This window comes from Balaenoptera musculus, chromosome 7, assembly GCF_009873245.2.
Source record: "Balaenoptera musculus isolate JJ_BM4_2016_0621 chromosome 7, mBalMus1.pri.v3, whole genome shotgun sequence".
Lineage (NCBI taxonomy): Eukaryota > Metazoa > Chordata > Mammalia > Artiodactyla > Balaenopteridae > Balaenoptera > Balaenoptera musculus.
Window position 1 is genome coordinate 47,385,741 of NC_045791.1, and position 23,410 is coordinate 47,409,150.

At 37.0% G+C, this 23,410-nt stretch overlaps 1 protein-coding gene across 6 annotated transcripts in view; it reads left to right on the forward strand.

The window, feature by feature from the left end:
• Positions 1–11,232, forward strand: part of LOC118898148 (sodium channel protein type 2 subunit alpha) — a 149,388-nt gene extending 138,156 nt beyond the window's left edge. For all 6 annotated transcript variants that reach the window (XM_036858135.1, XM_036858137.1, XM_036858139.1 and 3 more), the window contains 3 exons: positions 169–273; positions 5,379–5,649; positions 7,175–11,232. In XM_036858135.1, coding sequence (XP_036714030.1) covers positions 169–273; positions 5,379–5,649; positions 7,175–8,370 — 1,572 coding nt within the window. In that variant the 3' untranslated portion in view covers positions 8,371–11,232. The remainder of the gene's footprint in view (positions 1–168; positions 274–5,378; positions 5,650–7,174) is intronic.
• Positions 11,233–23,410: the final 12,178 nt, after the last annotated feature.

Here is a 23,410-nt window from a genome sequence, read left to right on the forward strand (position 1 = left end):
TGACTAATATGGCATAATTTATGCATTGGATATATGCATCTCTAAAATACATATATTAATTAGTAGCATTAGAATAGAATGTGGAGCCATTTTTCACACAATTACTAAGATGAATTTTGTAGCTAGCAAAGAACGTGATTTTTACAAGTTTTTCTTTCATTTCTTTACTTTGGAGGTCAAGACATTTTTATGACAGAAGAACAGAAGAAATACTACAATGCAATGAAAAAACTGGGTTCAAAGAAACCACAAAAACCCATACCTCGACCTGCTGTAAGAACAACATACTTTCATCATTAATAAAATCTATGCTATCACTTTTACAGCCCAAATTGCTAGACACTAATTTTGTGCATTTGCAAAACAAAGTTTTGCCTTAACAATGTGACTAACTAGCCTAAATAGCCTAAGTATTTGTAATTTATATATACATACTATGTAGAAATTATGTAATATATTTTATATACAGACATAAAATACATATTAATAATAATGTTCAGACTTATATGCCAATATTATTCCATAGGATTGATGTCATTGAGGAGCTTCTAATAACGCAGAGAAGAAAACATATTCATATATACATAGTGTGGGAATATTGAATGTTCTCAGAGTGCAGTGGGGACCAATTGGGATAATTGGTACCTCTTGGATATGCCCCATATTCTGTCCAATTCTGCAGATTGAATGAATCATTAATGCAAAAGTCACAGGTCTGTTTGTTTTTTCCTGGTTTTTAAGAAAAATCTATTTCCTCCTAGCATCTTGCCCCTAAATCAGATGACATCATTCTTTAAGACTTTTTATGGCTATTCCAATTGTATATTTGCCAATGGCTACTGGTTCTGTTTGGTTGCTGCAAGGAATTGTTGTCAGGAGAGTTCCTGAGTTTTTCTATGTTTCAGAAGTCCTCCCCCAAGGTATACATGGTACAAGGCAATCCAGTGTTCCCCAGGAATCATGACTCTATGACTCCATTAGTGGCGATGTAAAACTGACCAAGCTAAAACTGGCCATGCCCATGTTTTGTTTGTAAGTTAGCCAAAAGCTCAAAGAAAGTGGATAGTTATATTGGACAAAACATTAGGAATGGACAATTTGAGCCTACTCTTTGAGAAATAATACAACTTGAATGGATGGGGAGTAAAGCAGAGTAATGCCCTATATAAGAAAATATATACTCCAAAGCCATGGAAATAAATATTGCAGTGGAGAATAGTGATATATTTGAAATAGTGAGTAGTAAACACAAGGTTTTCTGGGTTAAATGAGTCAAGGTTACCACTATGAGTCTGAAGAAATCGATCTTAATTAAGCCAAATGAAAATATAATATAGTTAAGTGAACAGCATAGTAATGTGAAGAAAAAGAATTTTAGAGACTGGCATGAGAAGATGTTAGAGACAAAATAATGCTGGGCCTCAGACAAGAAGATGAATCCTTATATACAAGAAGATGAGTCCACAATATGGGGTCATGCCAGTAGGACTGGAACATAGGAAATAAAGAAGCCAACAAGAAGACTCAGTGGGATGAGACAGCTATAAAATATAGGAAAAGAGGAAGGACATGTAGATAATGAAGAATGTAAAACAGTTAATGTTTTGTAAAATTACTGATTGCACTAACAAAGTCTTATAAAGGCATTTGGAAAAATTAGGTCTTATGAATATGAGACAAAGATTTTAGAGTTGTCATTGTCAGACATAATTCAGTTGAGCTCTGAAGCTTAGATTCATTTTTGAAAGATAATTAGAATATATCAAAAAAAAAAAAAAAAGACCCAAAAAGTGCTGAGCATGAAGCCTTGGGCACTTCACCATTATAGGAAGAGGTAAATCAGTGAAGGAGTGAGATTTATCAGTAGGCAACATATATATGTAGATAAACGATTGAGAAAGAAATTTTTAAATGGCTGTTTAATTACATCAAATGACGTAGATTTACCTGGCAGGGACAGGGATGCACAGGAAACGACCAGTGCACTTAACTAGACTATTATTGGCAACAATTTGGCAAATTAAGAAATGATTTGGTAAAATCCATCCATTCAGTCTTTCATTAACAATGTACTATGCTAAACATTCAGATTTAAATATCGAACAATAAAGAGTCTATTTGGTAATCAAATAGTCACCCCAACAAATATAGAAATATCCAAGAAGGAAAGATCCATTTGGCTATGAGAGCTGATATGAAAGAGGGGACTGATGAATCAGGGAAGTTGGGGAAGGCTTCACTGAAGCATGAGCTGAGGCATGGAGAAGAATGAGGAAGCGTCAGTAGGCAATGTGGGAAGAGAAGAGGAATGTATATGTGAAGGCCCTGAGGTAGGAAGGCCAGTGAGCTGGAGTGCAGAGGGTGGGGGTTCATTTGGGACATGGGGAGAATGAAGAGGTTAGGATGGTCCACACTTTTCTGGGCTTCATAGGCCATGTTCAAGAGTAGTCTTTGTCCTTAGAGCAATGGGAAGCCATTGAAGGGGACCTGGGCCGTTTGGGTTTTGTGAATATCACTCAACCAGCGCTGACAGAGGCAGTATGTGCATTGCAGACTCGTTTTGGAACTATTTCAGAGATGATAGGTAGAGTGGTGTAGAGATGAATAAAATGGATGGATTTGTAAGCTATCACAGGAGTGAAATTAAAAGGTTTATTAATTGAATATGAGAGGTGAAGAAGGAAGCAACAAAGATGACTTATGAGTTTCTGCCTTACACAACTGGATGAATAGTGGTGTCATGCAGAATATGAAGTAGGGACATGAATGGAGAAAAAATTGGGGATGCTAGTTTACAGAATTTTACAATCAAAAAGGGAGTCTGAAAGAGAATGAATGTTTAGAAGAAGTAGTAAAATAAAGTTTCTAAAGATTGAGAGATTAGGTTCATAGCAAAGCGGGAGTTCTGGAGAAGAAGAGATTGAAGAGAAAGGGAATAAATATAGAATAAAGTTGTGCAGGATGTGGCTCAAGAACAGTGTAGTCTAGGTTAGAGAGCAAAAGGGACTGAGTCCTCCAATGAATTTGGAGTAATATATAAAAAGTAGGTGTGGGAGACAAGATAATATGAAATGAAAAAGGAAGTAGAAGAGTTTCTTTACACCAGTTGACTTTGGTGTTCTCAAAAAAGAAGAATAGAGGGCAAGAGAATGGGAAATTTCTGAGAAGTTTGAAATTATCCTGGGACCAAGTGAGGGACAAAGGTTTGCTAATCATTGTCAAGGGCCAAGGTAAAGTGAGAGAACATAAATCTTTGGTGAACAAGGCCTCCAAGGTTATATAGCTTCCTCCAGCATATTCTGGGATTTAAATTGGAGACAGTGATCTATAACTGGGAATTGGAGTTGTACGTTGAGGTAATCCACTGGAAACTAAATGGACAGGGAATCTAAGGAGCTTTTATTGATCATGCTGATATGAAATAAACACCAAGTTTCTGATTTTATGCAATTTTTATGCAATTTGAATCTACTACACTGTAGATTCTACAGTGTAGTTTCTATAGCATTCTGTAGGTGCTATATCTGTGGAAGAGAAAAAGGTTTTTAATTAAATAAGAAACAATTGATGTCATAAATGTCATCACTTTTATGACAAATGTAAGCACAAAGTTTTCTGAGATCACAGAGTGCTTAAACTTAAAACTGAGTTAGAATTCACCAGACTGAGAAGGGCTGTCTGATAATACCCCTTGACAGAGGTGTTAGGACAGAGGAGACAGATAAACAAGATAAAATGATACGGTACAAGAGTGGTAGGAAATATCAGAAGGGTAGAAATAAGGGGACCATAACTAGCCTTGGAAAAGTAAACTTCAGTACACAAGAGCTAAGAACGAAGTGTTTAGAACTGGAATTAGATGCATTTATTAGGTTGAAGAAGGCCCTAGAAGGACAGACCCAGCTGAAACAATGTAAGTCCAACCCAGCAGGCTAAATATGTATTCAGAGAAAATAGCAAAATATAACAAACAGGTGGTGTTTGATGTCCCAGAATTTCAATAGGGAGTAATGGATGCTTCTACTAGGGAGAGGACAAAACACTAACATAGAGAATCCAGACCAATAAATGTGTCGATCTGGGAAAGCAGACTATGAGCGTAGAGGTAGCAGAACGTCTGTAGTTCTAGTTGAGAAGGTAGAGGACAACCTAGCAGAGGTAAGCCAAGGCCCAAGCTCCAGAGTGCCTCAATACCAAGCAGATAGGGGCAAAAAGGAAGAAAATAGGGTCCAGTCGGCTTAATTGGTTTACAAGATGAGGACTTAATTTCATAAACAAGACGTAAGGCCAGTTAGTGCTTGGAATAAGGTCCAAATTGAATAGGGCAGAGTTTGAACATTTGAATTGTGAACTGTAATTTTTTAAAGAGAATTTTATTCTTATAGAAGAGTTACCTCACAAAATCCTCACCCTACTTTCCTTTATTTTAACCTCTTACATAACCATAGATTGGTTAGCAAAACTAAGAAATTAATCTTGGTGTAATACCATAAAATAAAATGTAGAATTTAACTGGATTTCACCAACTATTCCACTAATGTCCTTTTTCTTTATTTCTTTATTTATTTATTTTTGGCTGTGTGGGGTCTTCGTTTCTGTGCGAGGGCTCTCTGTAGTTGCGGCAAGCGGAGGCCACTCTTCATCGCGGTGTGCGGGCCTCTCACTATCGCGGCCTCTCTTGTTGCGGAGCACAGGCTCCAGACGCGCAGGCTCAGTAGTTGTGACTCATGGACCTAGTTGCTCCGCGGCATGTGGGATCTTCCCAGACCAGGGCTCGAACCCGTGTTCCCTGCATTGGCAGGCAGATTCTCAACCGCTGCGCCACCAGGGAGGCCTCATAATGTCCTTTTTCTTGAACTATAATTCTAAAAATATCTTCTCAACTGAACCTTGAGGTAGAATTAAGGTAGAATTTAAGACGCTTTGGCTTTGCTGGGGGTTGGGGGGTATATAAAGGGAGAAACTAGGGGGGAAAAGGACAGAAAAAGCAAGAGAAGTATTTATTTATTAGTTCTTCAAAGTTAATTTTGATGCTCACCCCCAACACAGGCAATAACAAAGATTCATTATAGTGGCAAATATTTACTAACTGTCCATTGTACACATGGTGATGTTCTGGGCACTGAGAACCTAGCAGGCGGTTCTTAACATAAAATCAGTTTATAAAATCTGGTATCATGAACAGTGTAAATAAAACAAATACATTTGGAAAGAGTTGGATATTCCAATATACAAATTTTCTTCCAAGTGTAAAACAAACATAGAGTGTTTTTTAATAAAAGCTACATTTTCATATTGCTATATTAAAATCAGATAAGTTGAACTTGATTTTTTTTGTTTTCAGTTTCTAAGTGAACTTTACATACTCTTTGTTTCAGAACAAATTTCAAGGGATGGTCTTTGATTTTGTAACCAAACAAGTCTTTGATATCAGCATCATGATCCTCATCTGCCTCAACATGGTCACCATGATGGTGGAAACTGATGACCAGAGTCAAGAAATGACAAACATTCTGTACTGGATTAATCTGGTGTTTATTGTTCTGTTCACTGGAGAATGTGTGCTGAAATTAATCTCTCTTCGTTATTACTATTTCACCATCGGATGGAATATTTTTGATTTTGTGGTGGTCATTCTCTCCATTGTAGGTAAGAAGAGCTGCTTTTACTCAGTTAAGGAATTTAGTAGTGAAAATTTGTGTTTTAAAGCTTTAAAGTTTTTTTCACTAATCTTACTCATTCACCCCGAAGTTTCAAATAAAAGTCTAATTATTAGTCCATTCTCAGCTTGTCATTTCTCTAATTGCATGCTGTGTATGAAATGATGTGTAAAAAAAAGAATTTATATTCTGCAGGTTTCATTTATCATCTTGTCTCATTTCAGAAGAAAATAACTGCAACTTTGGCCTAATACTCCTGTACTCAGTCATACTCCTGTAGTATAGACAAGTATTGCTTTGAATAAACAATTCACACACACGTACACATATAAATCATTACAAGTAGTCAAATAGTCCATAAATAATTGTCCTTGATAATTGGAATATCATGTTGTGTGTTTATATATATTCACACTCATACAAGCTTCATGTTATCTTTGGGTTCAGATAGTTTTCTATGGTGTGTAATATTCTTTTTCACAAGTACACATTTTGTTCAAAAATTCAAAGCAAATTCATTTCATCAATACATATTAAGTGTTTGTGTGTAGGACATTAAATCAGGTGCTAGAGGTAAGGTTCTGCTTGTTTGAGGAAAGAGAACATATACATAGAGAGAAAAATAGTATTCCACTATTTATACACTTTCGCTGGTTAAATAGAAAGACAAGGTAGCATTCCATTTGATCCTGACGACTGTGATATGCAGGATAATACAGTGATTAAGGGGTGAGACTCCTGGGTCATACAGACCTGACCGAGCGCTTCCCTATTTTCACTACTTACCAGCTCTGACCTATGGCAAGTTACCTCACCTTTCCAATCCTTAGCTTTCCAAGGAATATTTTTGTGAAGTGGTGTTGTGAAGATTAAATGAGATTATGAAAGTAAATGCACTTAGCACTGTGCCTAGCACAAAGAAAAGACTTAGTAAATGTTAAGCCTAACAACGACAACAAAAGTAGCTATTATCACCATTTAGCAATGCATAAAATCATTGCCAGGATTCAGTCCCAAGTATGTCTGTCTTGAAAGCCTGGATTGTCTCCAGTACGTTGTTCTGCCACCTCCCAAATAAAATGGATCAAAACCATCTCAGAAGAATAAGAACTCTCATATTCCTGATCCAAAAATCATATGCTTTATCCATTAAATCTTATACAAACACTAGAACTAGTATTTAAGAAACATAAATTTCTTAAATTTCTGTGCTTGGCTGCCATATACATTGTGTCCTTTATAGATGCTTTTCTTGAACCAGGAAAAATGACCATTAATACTTTCAGTTAGTATAAAGGTGTTAATGTTATAACACTAAACATACCAGTTTCATTTTGCTAAACAAATATTGCAGATTGTGTGTATGTAAATGTGTGTGTGTGTGTGTGTGTGTGTACCCCTAATTCTCATGTCCACATTTTGTAAAACTAGTTAGTGCTTATCTTAGAAATGTAAATTTTCATCTGCTGCCATTAAGTATAACCTTATTTTTGTTTTATCTTGGCTTTCCATAGGTATGTTTCTGGCTGAGCTGATAGAGAAATATTTTGTGTCCCCTACCCTGTTCCGAGTGATCCGTCTTGCCAGGATTGGCCGAATCCTGCGTCTGATCAAAGGGGCCAAGGGGATCCGCACGCTGCTCTTTGCTTTGATGATGTCCCTTCCTGCGTTGTTTAACATCGGCCTCCTGCTCTTCCTGGTCATGTTCATCTACGCCATCTTTGGAATGTCCAACTTCGCCTATGTTAAGAGGGAGGTTGGAATTGATGACATGTTCAACTTCGAGACCTTTGGCAACAGCATGATCTGCCTGTTCCAGATTACCACCTCTGCTGGCTGGGATGGATTGCTAGCACCTATTCTGAATAGTGGACCTCCAGACTGTGACCCTGAAAAAGATCACCCTGGCAGCTCAGTTAAGGGAGATTGTGGGAACCCATCTGTGGGGATCTTCTTTTTTGTCAGTTACATCATCATATCATTCCTGGTCGTGGTGAACATGTATATCGCTGTCATTCTGGAGAACTTCAGTGTTGCTACTGAAGAAAGCGCAGAGCCCCTGAGTGAGGATGACTTTGAGATGTTCTATGAGGTCTGGGAGAAGTTTGATCCCGATGCCACCCAATTCATAGAGTTCTCCAAACTCTCTGATTTTGCAGCTGCCCTGGATCCTCCTCTTCTCATAGCAAAACCAAACAAAGTCCAGCTCATTGCTATGGATCTGCCCATGGTCAGTGGGGACAGGATCCACTGCCTCGACATTTTATTTGCCTTTACAAAGCGTGTTTTGGGTGAGAGTGGAGAGATGGATGCCCTTCGAATACAGATGGAAGAGAGATTCATGGCATCGAACCCCTCCAAAGTCTCCTATGAGCCCATTACAACCACTTTGAAACGCAAACAAGAGGAGGTGTCTGCTATTGTTATCCAGAGGGCTTATAGACGCTACCTCTTGAAGCAAAAAGTTAAGAAAGTTTCATGTATATATAAGAAAGACAAAGGTAAAGAAGGTGATGGAACACCCATCAAAGAAGATATCCTCATTGATAAACTAAATGAGAATTCAACTCCAGAGAAAACCGATGTGACACCTTCTACCACGTCTCCACCTTCCTATGACAGTGTGACCAAACCGGAAAAAGAAAAATTTGAAAAAGACAAATCAGAAAAGGAAGACAAAGGGAAAGATATCAGGGAAAGTAAAAAGTAAAAAGAAACAAAGAATATTCCATTTTGTGATCAATTGTTTACAGCCCGTGATGGTGATGTGTTTGTGTCAACAGGACTCCCACAGGAGGTCAATGCCAAACTGACTGTTTTTACAACTGTATACTTAAGGTCAGTGCCTATAACAAGACAGGGGCCTCTGGTCAGCAAACTGAGACTCAACAAACCAGAGAAACAACATCGACAGGAGGTTTCTGTGTTCACAACCAGCTGACACTGCTGAAGAGCAGAGAGTAATGGCTACTCAGACTCTAGGAACCAATTTAAAGGGGGGAGGGAAGTTACATTTTTATGTAAATTCAGCACGTGACACTTGATAACAGTAATTGTCACCACTGTTTATGTTCTAACTGCCACACCTGCCACATTTTTATGAAATGTATGCTGTGAATTTATCACTTTCTTTTTAATCCACAGGTTGTTTACTATTATATGTGACTATTTTTGTAAATGGGTTTATGTTTGGGGAGAGGGAGTAAAGGTAAGAAATTCTATGTTTCTCTACTGCATAACTGGATATATTTTAAATGAAGGCATGCTGCACTTCTCATTCTCACATGAAAAGAAATCACATCACAAAAGGAAAGAGTTTACTTCTTGTGTCAGGATGTTTTTAGATTTTTGAGGTGCTTAAATAGCTATTCATGTTTTTAAGGTGTCTCATCCAGAAAAATTTTACTGTGCCTGTAAATGTTTCACAGAATTCACAAGCATTAAAAAGTTGTTTTATTTTTTCATAATCCATTACATGTACCTGTATATATGTATATATGTATATGTGCGTGTATATACATATATATGTATACACACACCACACACACACACACACACACACACACACACACACACACCATTACATAGTCATTCAGAGTCCTGACAGCATGACTATAACATTTTTGATAAGTGTCCTTTGGCATAAAATAAAAATATCCTATCAGTCCTTTCTAAAACCTGAATTGACCAAAAAGCATCCCCCCCCCATCACTTTATAAAGTTGATTCTGCTTTTTCCTGCAGTATTGTTTAGCCATCTTCTGCTCTTGGTAAGGTTGACATAGTACATGTCAATTTAAAAAATAAAAGTCTGCTTTGTAAATAGTAATTTTACCCAGTGGTGCATGTTTGAGCAAACAAAAATGATGACTTAAGCACAGTATTTATTGCATCAAATACGTACCACAGTAAGTATAGTTTGCAAGCTTTCAACAGGTAATATGATGTAATTGGTTCCATTATAGTTTGAAGCTGTCACTGCTGCATGTTTATCTTGCCTCTGCTGCTGCATCTTATTCCTTCCACTGTCCAGAAGTCTAATATGGGAAGCCATATATGTCAGTGGTAAAGTGAAGCAAATTGCTCTATCAAGACCTCATTCTTCATGTCATTAAGCAATAGGTTGCAGCAAACAATAAAGAGCTTCTTGGTTTTTATCCTTCCAATCTTAATTGAATACTCTACGGTAAAAAGCCCGATGTACAAACATGTTGCAAGCTGCTTAATTCTGTTGAAAATATATGGTTAGAGTTTTCTAAGAAAATATAAATACTGTACAAAGTTCATTTTATTTTATTTTTCAGCTTTTTGTACATAAAATGAGAAATTAAAAGTATCTTCAGGTTGATGTCACAGTCACTACTGTTAGTTTCTGTTCCTAGCACTTTTAAATTAAAGCACTTCACAAAATAAGAAACAAAGACTAACATGCAATGTAGGTTCCTGCTTTTTTTTTATTAGTACAGTAAACTTTGCACACATTTCAATGTGAAACAAATCTCAGACTGAGTCCAGCATTTATTTGCTTTCAAATAGTGATGCCTTATCATCAAAAGAGGCTTAAGTAACGATCAGTTGATATTCTTGGCATCGCTTGAATCAGATGTTTCCACCTAGTCCTTTTATTCAGTAAATCATCAGTCTTTTCCAGTGTTTGTTCACACAGGTAGATCTTATTCTTACTGACCCATATGGCATTAGAACTTTATCAGATATGATATGAGGTCCAAGCTTTTCTTTTCAACAAAAATTATATAAGTGAAATTATATTACCAGTTACAGCAAAACATTTTGTGTTTCTTTCACAAGCAACATTAAATGTAGATTCTTTACACTAAAGCTATTGACTTGTAGTATGTTGGTGAAATGCATGCAGGAAAATGCTATGACCATAAAGAACGGTAAACCACATTACAGTCAAGCCAAAAGAATAAAGTTTTTGCTTTTGTTTTTGTATTTAATTGTTCTGTCTTTGTTTCTATCTTTGAAATGCCATTTAAAGGTAAATTTCTATCATGTAAAATGATCTGTCAGAAAAAATGTAAAAATACACATTGAATATAATAATTCATCTTTAAATTTTTTCATTTAATGGAAATTAATTAAGAAGAATGTACTGGATATCTAGTTTTAATATTGGCCCAAAACCTAGATATGGTATTGGATAGAGCAGTGGAAAATTACAAAAATTAATAAAAAATTGACTAGCATTTTAAGTTGTGCATCCTTTCTCCTTCCCGTCTACCTACTGCTTTGTTTTGTTTTGTTATTCTCTTTTCCATTTTGGTTCCTTCCCTATGTATTCTTGATGTACTTTCTATATACTTTTCCATCACTTCCTTGGGCTCTCAGTATTTTTGATTAAGGATATTCTCATTTTTTCTTTTCTGTTCACCAAATCTCTTGTTTATTATAGTCTGTAGACAACAGATCTGTACACTTAGGCCCCTAATAATCTGCTGCACTAGAAAAAGTTCATATAATATCTTCATATTCATTTCTATAATTTTGGAAGCAAAAATTCCAAGTGAGCTTAGATCTCACTCTTTATAATATATAAACAAAATTCCCCAAATGACACAGATTTGGTTTTTCCATTTAATTATGAGAAGTTTGAAATGTTTTTCAGTTCTGATTACCTATTAGAAATACCTGAGAAGCTTTAATAAATGCCAATGTTTGAACCAAAAGCAGACCAATTGAATTCATATCTCTAGGGATGAAACTTAAGCATCCAATTTTTTTTTTTTAACATATTTATTGGAGTATAATTGCTTTACAATGGTGTGTTAGTTTCTGCTTTATAACAAAGTGAATCAGTTATACATATACATAAGTTCCCATATCTCTTCCCTCTTGCATCTACCTCCCTCCTACCCTCCCTATCCCACCCCTCTAGGTGGTCACAAAGCCCAGAGCTGATCTCCCTGTGCTATGCGGTTGCTTCCCACTAGCTATCTGTTTTACGTTTGGTAGTGTATATATGTCCATGCCACTCTCTCACTTTGTCACATCTTACCCTTCCCCCTCCCCATATCCTCAAGTCCATTCTCTAGTAGGTCTGTGTCTTTATTCCCGTCTTGCCACTAGGTTCTTCATGACCATTTTTTTTCCCCTTAGATTCCATATATATGTGTTAGCATACGGGATTTGTTCTTCTCTTTCTGACTTACTTCACTCTGTATGACAGACTCTAACTCCATCCACTTCACTACAAATAACTCCATTTCATTTCTTTTTATGGCTGAGTAATATTCCATTGTATATATGTGCCACATCTTCTTTATCCATTCATCTGATGATGGACATTTAGGTTGCTTCCATGTCCTGGCTATTGTAAATAGAGCTGCAATGAACATTTTGGTACATGACTCTTTTTGAATTATGGTTTTCTCAGGGTATATGCCCAGTAGTGGGATTTCTGGGTCGTATGGTAGTTCTACTTTTAGTTCTTTAAGGACCCTCCATACTGTTCTCCATAGTGGCTGTATCAATTTACATTCCCACCAACAGTGCAAGAGGGTTCCCTTTTCTCCACACCCTCTCCAGCATTATTGTTTCTAGATTTTTTGATGATGGCCATTCTGACCGGTGTGAGATGATATCTCATTGTAGTTTTGATTTGCATTTCTCTAATGATTAATGATGTTGAGCATTCTTTCATGTGTTTGTTAGCAATCTGTATATCTTCTTTGGAGAAATGTTTATTTAGGTCTTCTGCCCATTTTTGGATTGGGTTGTTTGTTTTTTTGTTATTGAGCTGCTTGAGCTGCTTGTAAATTTTGGAGATTAATCCTTTGTCAGTTTCTTCATTTGCAAATATTTTCTCCCATTCTGTGGGTTGTCTTTTGGTCTTGTTTATGGTTTCCTTTGCTGTGCAAAAGCTTTTAAGTTTCATTAAGTCCCATTTGTTTATTTTTGTTTTTATTTCCATTTCTCTAGGAGCTGGGTCAAAAAGGATCTTGCTGTGATTTATGTCATAGAGTCTTCTGCCTATGTTTTCCTCTAAGAGTTTGATAGTGTCTGGCCTTACATTTAGGTCTTTAATCCATTTTGAGTTTATTTTTGTGTATGGTGTTAGGGAGTGTTCTAATTTCATACTGTTACATGTACCTGTCCAGTTTTCCTGGCACCACTTATTGAGGAGACTGTCTTTTCTCCACTATATATGCTTGCCTCCTTTATCAAAGATAAGGTGACCATATGTGCGTGGGTTTATCTCTGAGCTTTCTATCCTGTTCCATTGATCTATATTTCTGTTTTTGTGCCAGTACCATACTGTCTTGATTACTGTAGCTTTGTAGTATAGTCTGAAGTCAGGGAGCCTGATTCCTCCAGCTCCGTTTTTCTTTCTCAAGATTGCTTTGGCTATTCGGGGTCTTTTGTGTTTCCATACAAATTGTGAAATTTTTTGTTCTAGTTCTGTGAAAAATGCCAGTGGTAGTTTGATAGGGATTGCATTGAATCTGTAGATTGCTTTGGGTAGTAGAGTCATTTTCACAATGTTGATTCTTCCAATCCAAGAACATGGTATATCTCTCCATCGATTTGTATCATCTTTAATTTCTTTCATCAGTGTCTTATAATTTTCTGCATACAGATCTTTTGTCTCCTTAGGTAGGTTTATTCTTAGGTATTTTATTCTTTTTGTTGCAATGGTAAATGGGAGTGTTTTCTTAATTTCACTTTCAGATTTTTCATCATTAGTGTATAGGAATGCAAGAGATTTCTGTGCATTAATTTTGTATCCTGCTACTTTACCAAATTCATTGATTAGCTCTAGTAGTTTTCAGGTAGCATGTTTAGGATTCTCTATGTATAGTATCATGTCATCTGCAAACAGTGACAGCTTTACTTCTTTTCTGATTTGGATTCCTTTTATTTCTTTTTCTTCTCTGATTGCTGTGGCTAAAACTTCCAAAACTATGTTGAATAATAGTGGTGAGAGTGGGCAACCTTGTCTTGTTCCTGATCTTAGAGGAAATGGTTTCAGTTTTTCACCATTGAGGACAACACTGGCTGTGGGTTTGTCATATATGACCTTTATTATGTTGAGGAAAGTTCCCTCTATGCTTACTTTCTGCAGGGCTTTTATCATAAATGGGTGTTGAATTTTGTCGAGAGCTTTCTCTGCATCTATTGAGATGATCATATGGTTTTTATCCTTCAACTTGTTAATATGGTGTATCACGTTGATTGATTTGCATATATTGAAGAATCCTTGCATTTCTGGAATAACCCCACTTGATCATGGTGTATGATCCTTTTAATGTGCTGTTGGATTCTGTTTGCTAGTATTTTGTTGAGGATTTTTGCATGTATGTTCATCAGTGATATTGGCCTGTAGTTTTCTTTCTTTGTGACATCTTTGTCTGGTTTTGGTATCGGGGTGATGGTGGCCTCGTAGAATGAGTTGGGGAGTGTTCCTAACTCTGCAATATTTTGGAAGAGTTTGAGAAGGATAGGTGTTAGCTCTTCTCTAAATGTTTGATAGAATTCGCCTGTGAAGCCATCTGGTCCTGGGCTTTTGTTTGTTGGAAGATTTTTAATCACAGTTTCAATTTCATTGCTTGTGATTGGTCTGTTCATATTTTCTGTTTCTTCCTGGTTCAGTCTTGGCTGGTTGTGCATTTCTAAGAATTTGTCCATTTCTTCCAGGTTGCCCACTTTATTGGCATAGAGTTGCTTGTAGTAATCTCTCATGGTCGTTTGTATTTCTGCAGTGTCAGTTGTTACTTCTCCTTTTTCATTTCTAATTCTATTGATTTGAGTCTTCTCCCTTTTTTTCTTGATGAGTCTGGCTAATGGTTTATCAATTTTGTTTATCTTCTCAAAGAACCACCTTTTAGTTTTATTGATCTTTGCTATTGTTTCCTTCATTTCTTTTTCATTTATTTCTGATCTGATCTTTATGATTTCTTTCCTTTTGCTTACTTTGGGGTCTTTTTGTTCTTCTTTCTCTAATTGCTTTAGGTGCAAGGTTAGGTTGTTTATTCGAGATGTTTCCTGTTTCTTGAGGTAAGCTTGTATTGCTATAAACTTCCCTCTTAGAACTGATTTTGCTGCATCCCATAGGTTTTGGGTCATTGTGTCTCCATTGTCATTTGTTTCTAGGTATTTTTTGATTTCCCCTTTGATTTCTTCAGTGACCACTTCGTTATTAAGTAGTGTATTGTGTAGCCTCCATGTGTTTGTATTTTTTACAGATCTTTTCCTGTAATTGATATCTAGTCTCATAGCATTGTGGTTGGAAAAGATACTTGATATGATTTCAATTTTCTTAAATTTACCAAGGCTTGATTTGTGACCCAAGATATGATCTATCCTGGAGAATGTTCCATGAGCACTTGAGAAAAATGTGTATTCTGTTGTTTTTGGGTGGAATGTCCTATAAATATCAATTAAGTCCATCTTGTTTAATGTATCATTTAAAGCTTGTGTTTCCTTATTTATTTTCATTTTGGATGATCTGTCCATTGGTGAAAGTGGGGTGTTAAAGTCCCCTACTATGATTGTGTTACTGTCGATTTCCCCTTTTATGGCTGTTAGGATTTGCCTTATGCATTGAGGTGCTCCTATGTTGGGTGCATAAATATTTACAATTGTTATACCTTCCTCTTGGTTCGATCCCTTGATCATTATATAGTGTCCTTCTTTGTCTCTTCTAATAGTCTTTATTTTAAAGTCTATTTTGTCTTATATGAGAATTGCTACTCCAGCTTTCTTTTGATTTCCATTTGCATGGAATATCTTTTTCCATCCCCTCACTTTCAGTCCGTATGTGTCTCTAGGTCTGAAGTGGGTCTCTTGTAGACAGCCTATATATGGGTCTTGTTTTTGTATCCATTCAGCCAGTCTGTGTCTTTTGGTTGGAGCATTTAATCCATTTACATTTAAGGTAATTATTGATATGTATGTTCCTATTCCCATTTTCTTAAATGTTTTGGGTTTGTTATTGTAGGTGTTTTCCTTCTCTTGTGTTTCTTGCCTAGAGAAGTTCCTTTAGCATTTGTTGTAAAGTTGATTTGGTGGTGCTGAACTCTCTCAGCTTTTGCTTGTCTATAAAGGTTTTAATTTCTCCATCAAATCTGAATGAGATCCTTGCTGGGTAGAATAATCGTGGTTGTAGGTTTTTCTCCTTCATCACTTTAAGTATATCCTGCCACTCCCTTCTGGCTTGCAGAGTTTCTGCTGAAAGATCAGCTGTTAACCTTATGGGGATTCCCTTGTGTGTAATTTGTTGTTTTTCCCTTGCTGCTTTTAATATTTTTCCTTTGTATTTAATTTTTGATAGTTTGATTAATATGTGTCTTGGCGTGTTTCTCCTTGGATTTATCCTGTATGTCCTCTGTGCTTCCAGGACTTGATTAACTATTTCTTTTCCCATATTAGGGAAGTTTTCAACTATAATCTCTTCAAATATTTTCTCAGTCCCTTTCTTTTTCTCTTCTTCTTCTGGGACCCCTATAATTCGAATGTTGGTGTGTTTAATGTTGTTCCAGAGGTCTCTGAGACTGTCCTCAGTTCTTTTCATTCTTTTTTCTTTATTCTGCTCTGCAGTAGTTATTTCCACTATTTTATCTTCCAGGTCACTTATCCGTTCTTCTGCCTCAGTTATTCTGCTATTGATCCCTTCTAGAGTATTTTTAATTTCATTTATTGTGTTTTTCATCATTGCTTGCTTCCTCTTTAGTTCTTCTAGGTCCTTGTTAAATGTTTCTTGCATTTTGTCTATTCTACTTCCACGATTTTGGATCATCTTTACTATCATTATTCTGAATTCTTTTTCAGGCGGACTGCCTATTTCCTCTTCATTGGTTAGGTCTAGTGTGTTTTTACCTTGCTCCTTCATCTGCTGTGTGTTTTTCTGTCTTCCCATTTTGCTTATCTTACCTTGTTTGGGGTCTCCTTTTCGCAGGCTGCAGGTTCGTAGTTCCTGTTGTTTTTGGTATCTGTCCCCAGTGGCTAAGGTTGGTCCAGTGGGTTGTGTAGGCTTCCTGGTGGAGGGGACTAGTGCCTGTGTTCTGGTGGATGAGGCTGGATCTTGTCTTTCTGGTGGGTAGGTCCATGTCTGGTGGTGTGTTTTGGGGTGTCTGTGGCCTTATTATGATTTTAGGCAGCCTCTCTGCTAATGGATGGGGCTGTATTCCTGTCTTGCTAGTTGTTTGGCATAGCACTATAGCTTGCTGGTCGTTGAGTGAAGCTGGGTCTTGGTGTTGAGATGGAGATCTCTGGGAGATTTTCGCCATTTGGTATTACGTGGAGCTGGGAGGTCTCTTGTGGACCAGTGTCCTGAAGTTGGCTCTCCCACCTCAGAGGCACAGCCCTGATGCCTGGCTGGTGCACCAAGAGCCTTTCATCCACACGGCTCAGAATAAAAGGGAGAAAAAATAGAAAGAAAAAAAAGAAAGAGGATAAAATAAAAGAAAGTAAGATAAAATAAAATAAAGTTATTAAAATAAAAAATAATTATTAAGAAAAAAAGAAAAAAAAATTTTAAGTAAGAAAAAAAACAAAAAATGGACGGACCGAACCCTAGGACAAATGGTGAAAGCAAAGCTATACAGACAAAATCTCACACAGAAGCATACACATACACACTCACAAAAAGAGGAAAAGGGGAAAAAATAATATATCTTGCTCCCAAAGTCCACCTCCTCAATTTGGGATGATTCATTGTCTATTCAGGTATTCCACAGATGCAGGTACATCAAATAGTTTGTGGAGCTTTAATCCGCTGCTTCTGAGGCTGCTGGGAGAAATTTCCCTTTCTCTTCTTTGTTCGCACAGCTCTCGGGTTTCAGCTTTGGATTTGGACCCGCCTCTGCGTGTAGGTCGCCTGAGGGCGTCTGTTTTTCGCTCACACAAGACAGGGTTAAAGGAGCAGCTGCTTCGCAGGCTCTGGCTCACTCAGGCCGCGGGGAGGGAGGGATACGGATCCGGAGCGAGCCTGCAGGCGGCAGAGGCTGGCGTGACGTTGCGCCTGCGTGACGTTGCCCCAGCGTGAGGCGCGCCGTGCGTTCTCCCGGGGAAGTTGTCACTGGATCACGGGAGCCTGGCAGTGGCGGGCTGCACAGGCTCCCGGGAGGGGCGGTGTGGAGAGTGACCTGCGCTCGCACACAGGCTTCTTGGTGGCGGCAGCAGCAGCCTTAGCGTCTCATGCCTGTCTCTGGGGTCCGCACTGATAGCCGCGGCTCGCGCCTGTCTGGAGCTCGTTTAGGCGGCGCTCTGAATCCTCTCTCCTCGCGCACCAGGAAACAAAGAGGCAAGAAAAAGTCTCTTGCCTCTTCGGCAGCTCCAGACCTTTTCCCGGACTCCCTCCCGGCTAGCTGTGGTGCGCTAACCCCTTCAGGCTGTGTTCACGCTGCCAACCCCACTCCTCTCCCTGCGATCCGACCGAAGCTGAGCCTCCGCTCCCAGCCCCGCCCGCCCCGGCGGGTGAGCAGACAAGCCTCTTGGGCTGGTGAGTGCTGCTCGGCGCCGAGCCTCTGTGTGGGAATCTCTCCGCTTTGCCCTCTGCACCCCTGTGGCTGTGCTCTCCTCCGTGGCTCCGAAGCTTCCCCCCTCCGCCACCTGCAGTCTCCGCCTGCGAAGGGGCTTCCTAGTGTGTGGAAACCTTTCCTCCTTCACAGCTCCCTCCCACTGGTGCAGGCCCCATCCCTATTCTTTTGTCTCTGTTGTTTCTTTTTTCTTTTGCCCTACCCAAGTACGGGGGGAGTTTCTTGCCTTTTGGGAGGTCTGACGTCTTCTGCCAGCGTTCAGTGGGTGTTCAGTAGGAGCAGTTCCACGTGTAGATGTATTTCTGATGTATCTGTGGGGAGGAAGGTGATCTCCGTGTCTTACTCTTCCGCCATCTTCTCCTCTCTCCAAGCATCTAATTTTTTTAAGGCTCCCCATTGATGCTGATTTATACTTAGGGTCAAGGACCAGTGAGTTAGGGTATCCTTGCTCAATATGAAAAAATGTTCTACAGAAAATGCACCTGTTCCCTTCAGGGCTTCATTGTATAAGTCATCATATACAAGTTCCCAATATGATGGCTTTGGGGGTGTTTATCTTGTAGTGAGAGAGGTGTTTATCTTTTTTAAAAATTTTATTGAAGTATAGTTGATTTACAATGTTGTGTTTAATTTTTGCCATACAGCAAAGTGACTCAGTTATACATATATATTCTTTTTCATATTCTTTTTCATCATGGTTTATCACAGGATATTGAATATTGTTCCCTGTGCTATACAGTAAGAGAGAGGTGTTTATCTTTTTTTTTAAAGCTTTTTAAAAAAAAATATTTATTTATTTATTTATTTGGTTGTGCCGGGTCTTAGATGTAGCAGGCGGGCTCCTTGGTTGCGGCTCCAGGGCTCCTTAGTTGCAGCTCATGGGTTCCTTAGTTGTGGCATGCAAACTCTTAGTTGTGGCATGCATGTGGGATCTAGTTCCCTGACCAGGGATCAAACCCAGGCCCCCTGCATTGGGAGTGTGGAGTCTTACCCACTGCACCACCAAGGAAGTCCCAAGAGGTGTTTATCTTGAAGTGTGACATTGACCCATTTGTATCAGGGGTTCTTTTCTAGGACTGTAGTTGGTGGAAAGGGAATTCTATCAGAATAGTTTAGAGATTTTCAAATTATACATACACACACATACAAAATGGCACCCCAACTATCCCTAGTGCATACGGGGTGGGGGTTTAGGAAACAGTATGGATTCATAGAAACAGTCCTCCAGATGCCCTGTTGGGTAAGAACCATTAAATCTGGACAATGGGAGGCAGCTTATATAAAACGTTCATTCGATTAGTCATTGTCAAGTCACATCTAAACAGGAAAGACTTCCATTCTTATCTTGGGCACCCCTCATCATCACTTGTTTTCCTAAGTTCTGGTATAATACAGATCAATGTACAAAGAGAAGGGAGGAGTGAAAAAAAGAAGGGAGAGGATGAAAAGGGAGAGGAGAAGGAAGAAGTGGGAAGAAAAATGGGAAAGTCGACGAAAGGAAGGGAGTATAAGAAATAGGAAGGGATGCTTCATAAATAATCCTCTGAAAAAAAGTCTTTTGTTGTTAATATGTACAGCAATAGTGGGGGAAGAGGGAAGGAAGAGGCGTGGGTGAAAGAAATTTTGCTTAGTTGTCAATATGTCAGATCCACAATATAAATGTGCTTCTCTCTTTTTTTAAAAGAAAAAAACACCTATGAAAAAGTTGAAGAGGACATTATGCAAGTAAATGTTATGATTGCATGAATCGTGAGTTTTATTTATTTATTTATTTATTTATTTATGGCTGCGTTGGGTCTTCATTGCTGCACGTGGGCTTTCTCTAGTTGCGGTGAGTGGGGGCTACTCTTCGTTGCGGTGCACGGGCTTCTCATTGTGGTGGCTTCTCTTGTTGTGGAGCATGGGCTCTAGGCACACGGGTTTCAGTAGTTGTGGCGCATGGGATTAATGCTCCACGGCACGCTGGATCTTCCCGGACCAGGGCTCGAGCCCGTGTCCCCTGCATTGGCAGGCGGATTCTTAACCACTGCACCACCAGGGAAGTCCCTCATGAGTTTTTTTCTTTCATGTGAACTAAATAAATATTTGAGTGTCTACTACATATCAGCTTTATGATAGGAGCTGAGAGATCAAACATGAACTTAACTGTCCAAAGGAGGGTTGTAGCCAAAGGCGAAGAAACTTGAAAGTTATGCTAAAGAGTCTGGAATTTATTCTGTTGGCAACGAGGAGTGATTGATTGCTCTAAGCAGTAGAATGAGCAGTGAAATCAAATACATCTGTACCTATTTAAGCTGTTAGTAATAAGGGTACCTTGCCTGTTTTTTGCTAATATTTTACAGAGATCTCATTTTCCCATCTCTTTTTTTTTTAAAGGTGTCTGTGTTTTTATCTTTTTAGTACATATTTTTAAAAGAATATACCTAGTTTTTATTTTATAAAACCCAATTTGACATTTTCTATTAATAGCCTTTCTTAATCTACTCACATTTATTTTAGGTACAGATGTATTTTATTTTATTTTTATCACTATTTTATGCTTTCTATTTTTCAAGGTTTTTTCTTTGTTTCTTCCTTCTTTTCTTTGTCCTCTTTTGCATTAATTTTGTTATCATCATTTCCCCCCCATCTCTACTGTTGTGAAGATGCACATTATCTCCCTTCCTTCCTTCCTTCCTTCCTTCTTCCTTATTTCTTTTTATAAGTGATTACTTTTAAATTTTAACATGTATACTTAATTAGTGAAATATAATCAATAGTTGTACCCTTATCTGGAGCAATGAAGTTCCAAGACTGATTTCATATCATTGCTCACTTCTTGTGTTATTTTTGTCTACTATTTTAATTCTACCTTGTCTGGCACCCAATGAATTAAACAGTACTATTATTGTGGATTTATGTAGGCAGTGCTTATTTAGACTTATTTAGATGTTAATTCATTTCTTTCTTTAAATTTGCTTCTTTTGCTTACTTCATTTTGTGTTCTATTTCCTTCTTGTAATAGATGAGGAATTCTGTTAGCAAAGTTTGTAGATAGCAAACTCACTCAGTTTTTCTTTCCCTGAAAATGACTAGTCAGCCACATTTTAAATACATTAGCTTATATTATAATTATTTTTGATGTTTTTAAATTTTTTGCATCATTATAAAATTACTTTTATTAATCTGACTTAGAATTTATGCTAATGTAATTTGAAGATATTTATTAGTATCTTTAATTAAGACAATTTCAGGAAAACTCTTAGCTTTTAGCATTAGAAATATTTTCTCATCCCATACTTTTCTATTCTCTCCATCTGGAACTTTTGAGGATTACATGTTGAAATTTCTAAATCTTTCTCCCATGTCTCTTAATGTCTCTCTCTTATTTTTAGTGCTTTTTCTGGATAATTTGTCAGATTTTTTGTATCAGGATAATGCTGTCGTCATAAAACAAGTTAGGAAGTGTTCATTCATTCCTGAAAGAATTTCTGTAAGAGTGGAATTATTTCTCACTTAAATATTGATAGAAATCACTAGTAAAGCCATCTGTAACTTGAGTCTTCCTTGTGCAAAATTTTAAATTAAAGATATTAGTTTCTTTAGCAGATATGGGGCTACTGAGATTTTTTTCCTTTTTTTTTTTTTCCTTTTGATAAGTTGCGTTTTTCTAAGAATTTCCTCATCTAAGTTATTGCATTTATTGCATAAATTATTCAAATCACTCCCTTTTTATGCTTCTAATGTCTGTGGCCTCTCTAGTCATATCCCTTTTTTCATTTCTGGTATTGAAAATTTGTATTTATCTCTTTTTCTTGATTAGCTTATCTAGGGATTTCCTCAATTTTATTAATGTATTCAAAAATACTAACTTTTGGCTTACTGATTTTCTCTACAGTTTTATAGTTTTCTGTTCCATTTATTTCTGCTCTTTTCAATTCCTCTACCATCATTTTCATTTTCTTTCCTTACTGGACTGACTAGACATTCATTATAACATTTAAGAGGTATGATGATAATGGTTAGCTTGTTTACTTTTGATCTGAGTATGGGGAAGATTTTAATAATTCACTATTAAGTATGCTGTTTGGTGTAGGTTTTTAAAATAGATATCCTTTATCATCTTAAAGAGGATCCCTTCAGTTCCTAATTTTCTAAGAATTTTTAAAACCATTTATAATACTGAATTTTATTAAATTTTTATTGCATTATATTTAGGTATTTATAGTATTTTTCTCCTTTATTTTTATATTGCAGTAAACAACATTCATTGATTTTAGAATGTTAGATCTAATTATTTTCCTGGAATTGAATTCAATTTGGTCACTTGCATTATCAATTTCATATATTGCTGTGTTTCATTTTTTTCATATTTTGTTTCATATTCTTACATCTATTTTTGTGGAAGAGTTTGGCTTATAATTTTTCTTTCTTTTAATGTGCTGGTTAGATTTTGATTGTAAAGTTATGCTAACCTCTTAAAACAAGATAAAAAGGTTTTCACTTTTTTGTTCTCTGGTAGAGATTAAGATTGGTATTAATTTTCCCTTAACTGTTTGGATAATTTACTAGTGAAGTCTTCTGGGCCTGAGTTGGTTTTGTGTACAAGTTTTTAGTTTTTTTCTTTAATAGAGAACCATTCAGATTTGCTGTTTCTTGTTTCAGTTTCTGTAGCAAATTTTTCAAGGAATTTGCCCATTTCAAATGAAATTTCAAATTTATTCACATAAAGTTGTTTATAACTTTGTTATCTTTTACAAATCTGTAGAATCTGTATTAATGACCCTTTTTTGATTCCTGATATTGGTATTTTGTGACTTTTTTCTTTTTGTTATTCAATCTTTCAAAGAACCAACTTTTGGCTTTTGACATCTTTTCTACTGTATATCCTTTTCTATTTCATTGGGGTTTTTTTTTTTTTTGCATTTATATTTATAACTTACTTTCTTCTATTTCTATGATTTTTATTTTCCATTATTTTCTAAATTATTGAAATTGATTTGTAGCCTTTATTTTTTTTTGGTAAATGCATTTAGGCTATATATTTCTCTCTAAGCATGACTTTAATAACATCTACAAATTTTGTTATATTTTATTTTGTTACCATTCAGTTAAAAATATTTTCTAAGTTGTATTGTGATTTTGTCTTATCTTATTGGAAGTTCAGAAGAGTACTGCTAAATTTCCACATACTTCAGGAATATCTAGATATATTTGTTTTGACTTCCAATTTAATTTCTGTTTATTCAGATAATATACCCTGAATAATTTT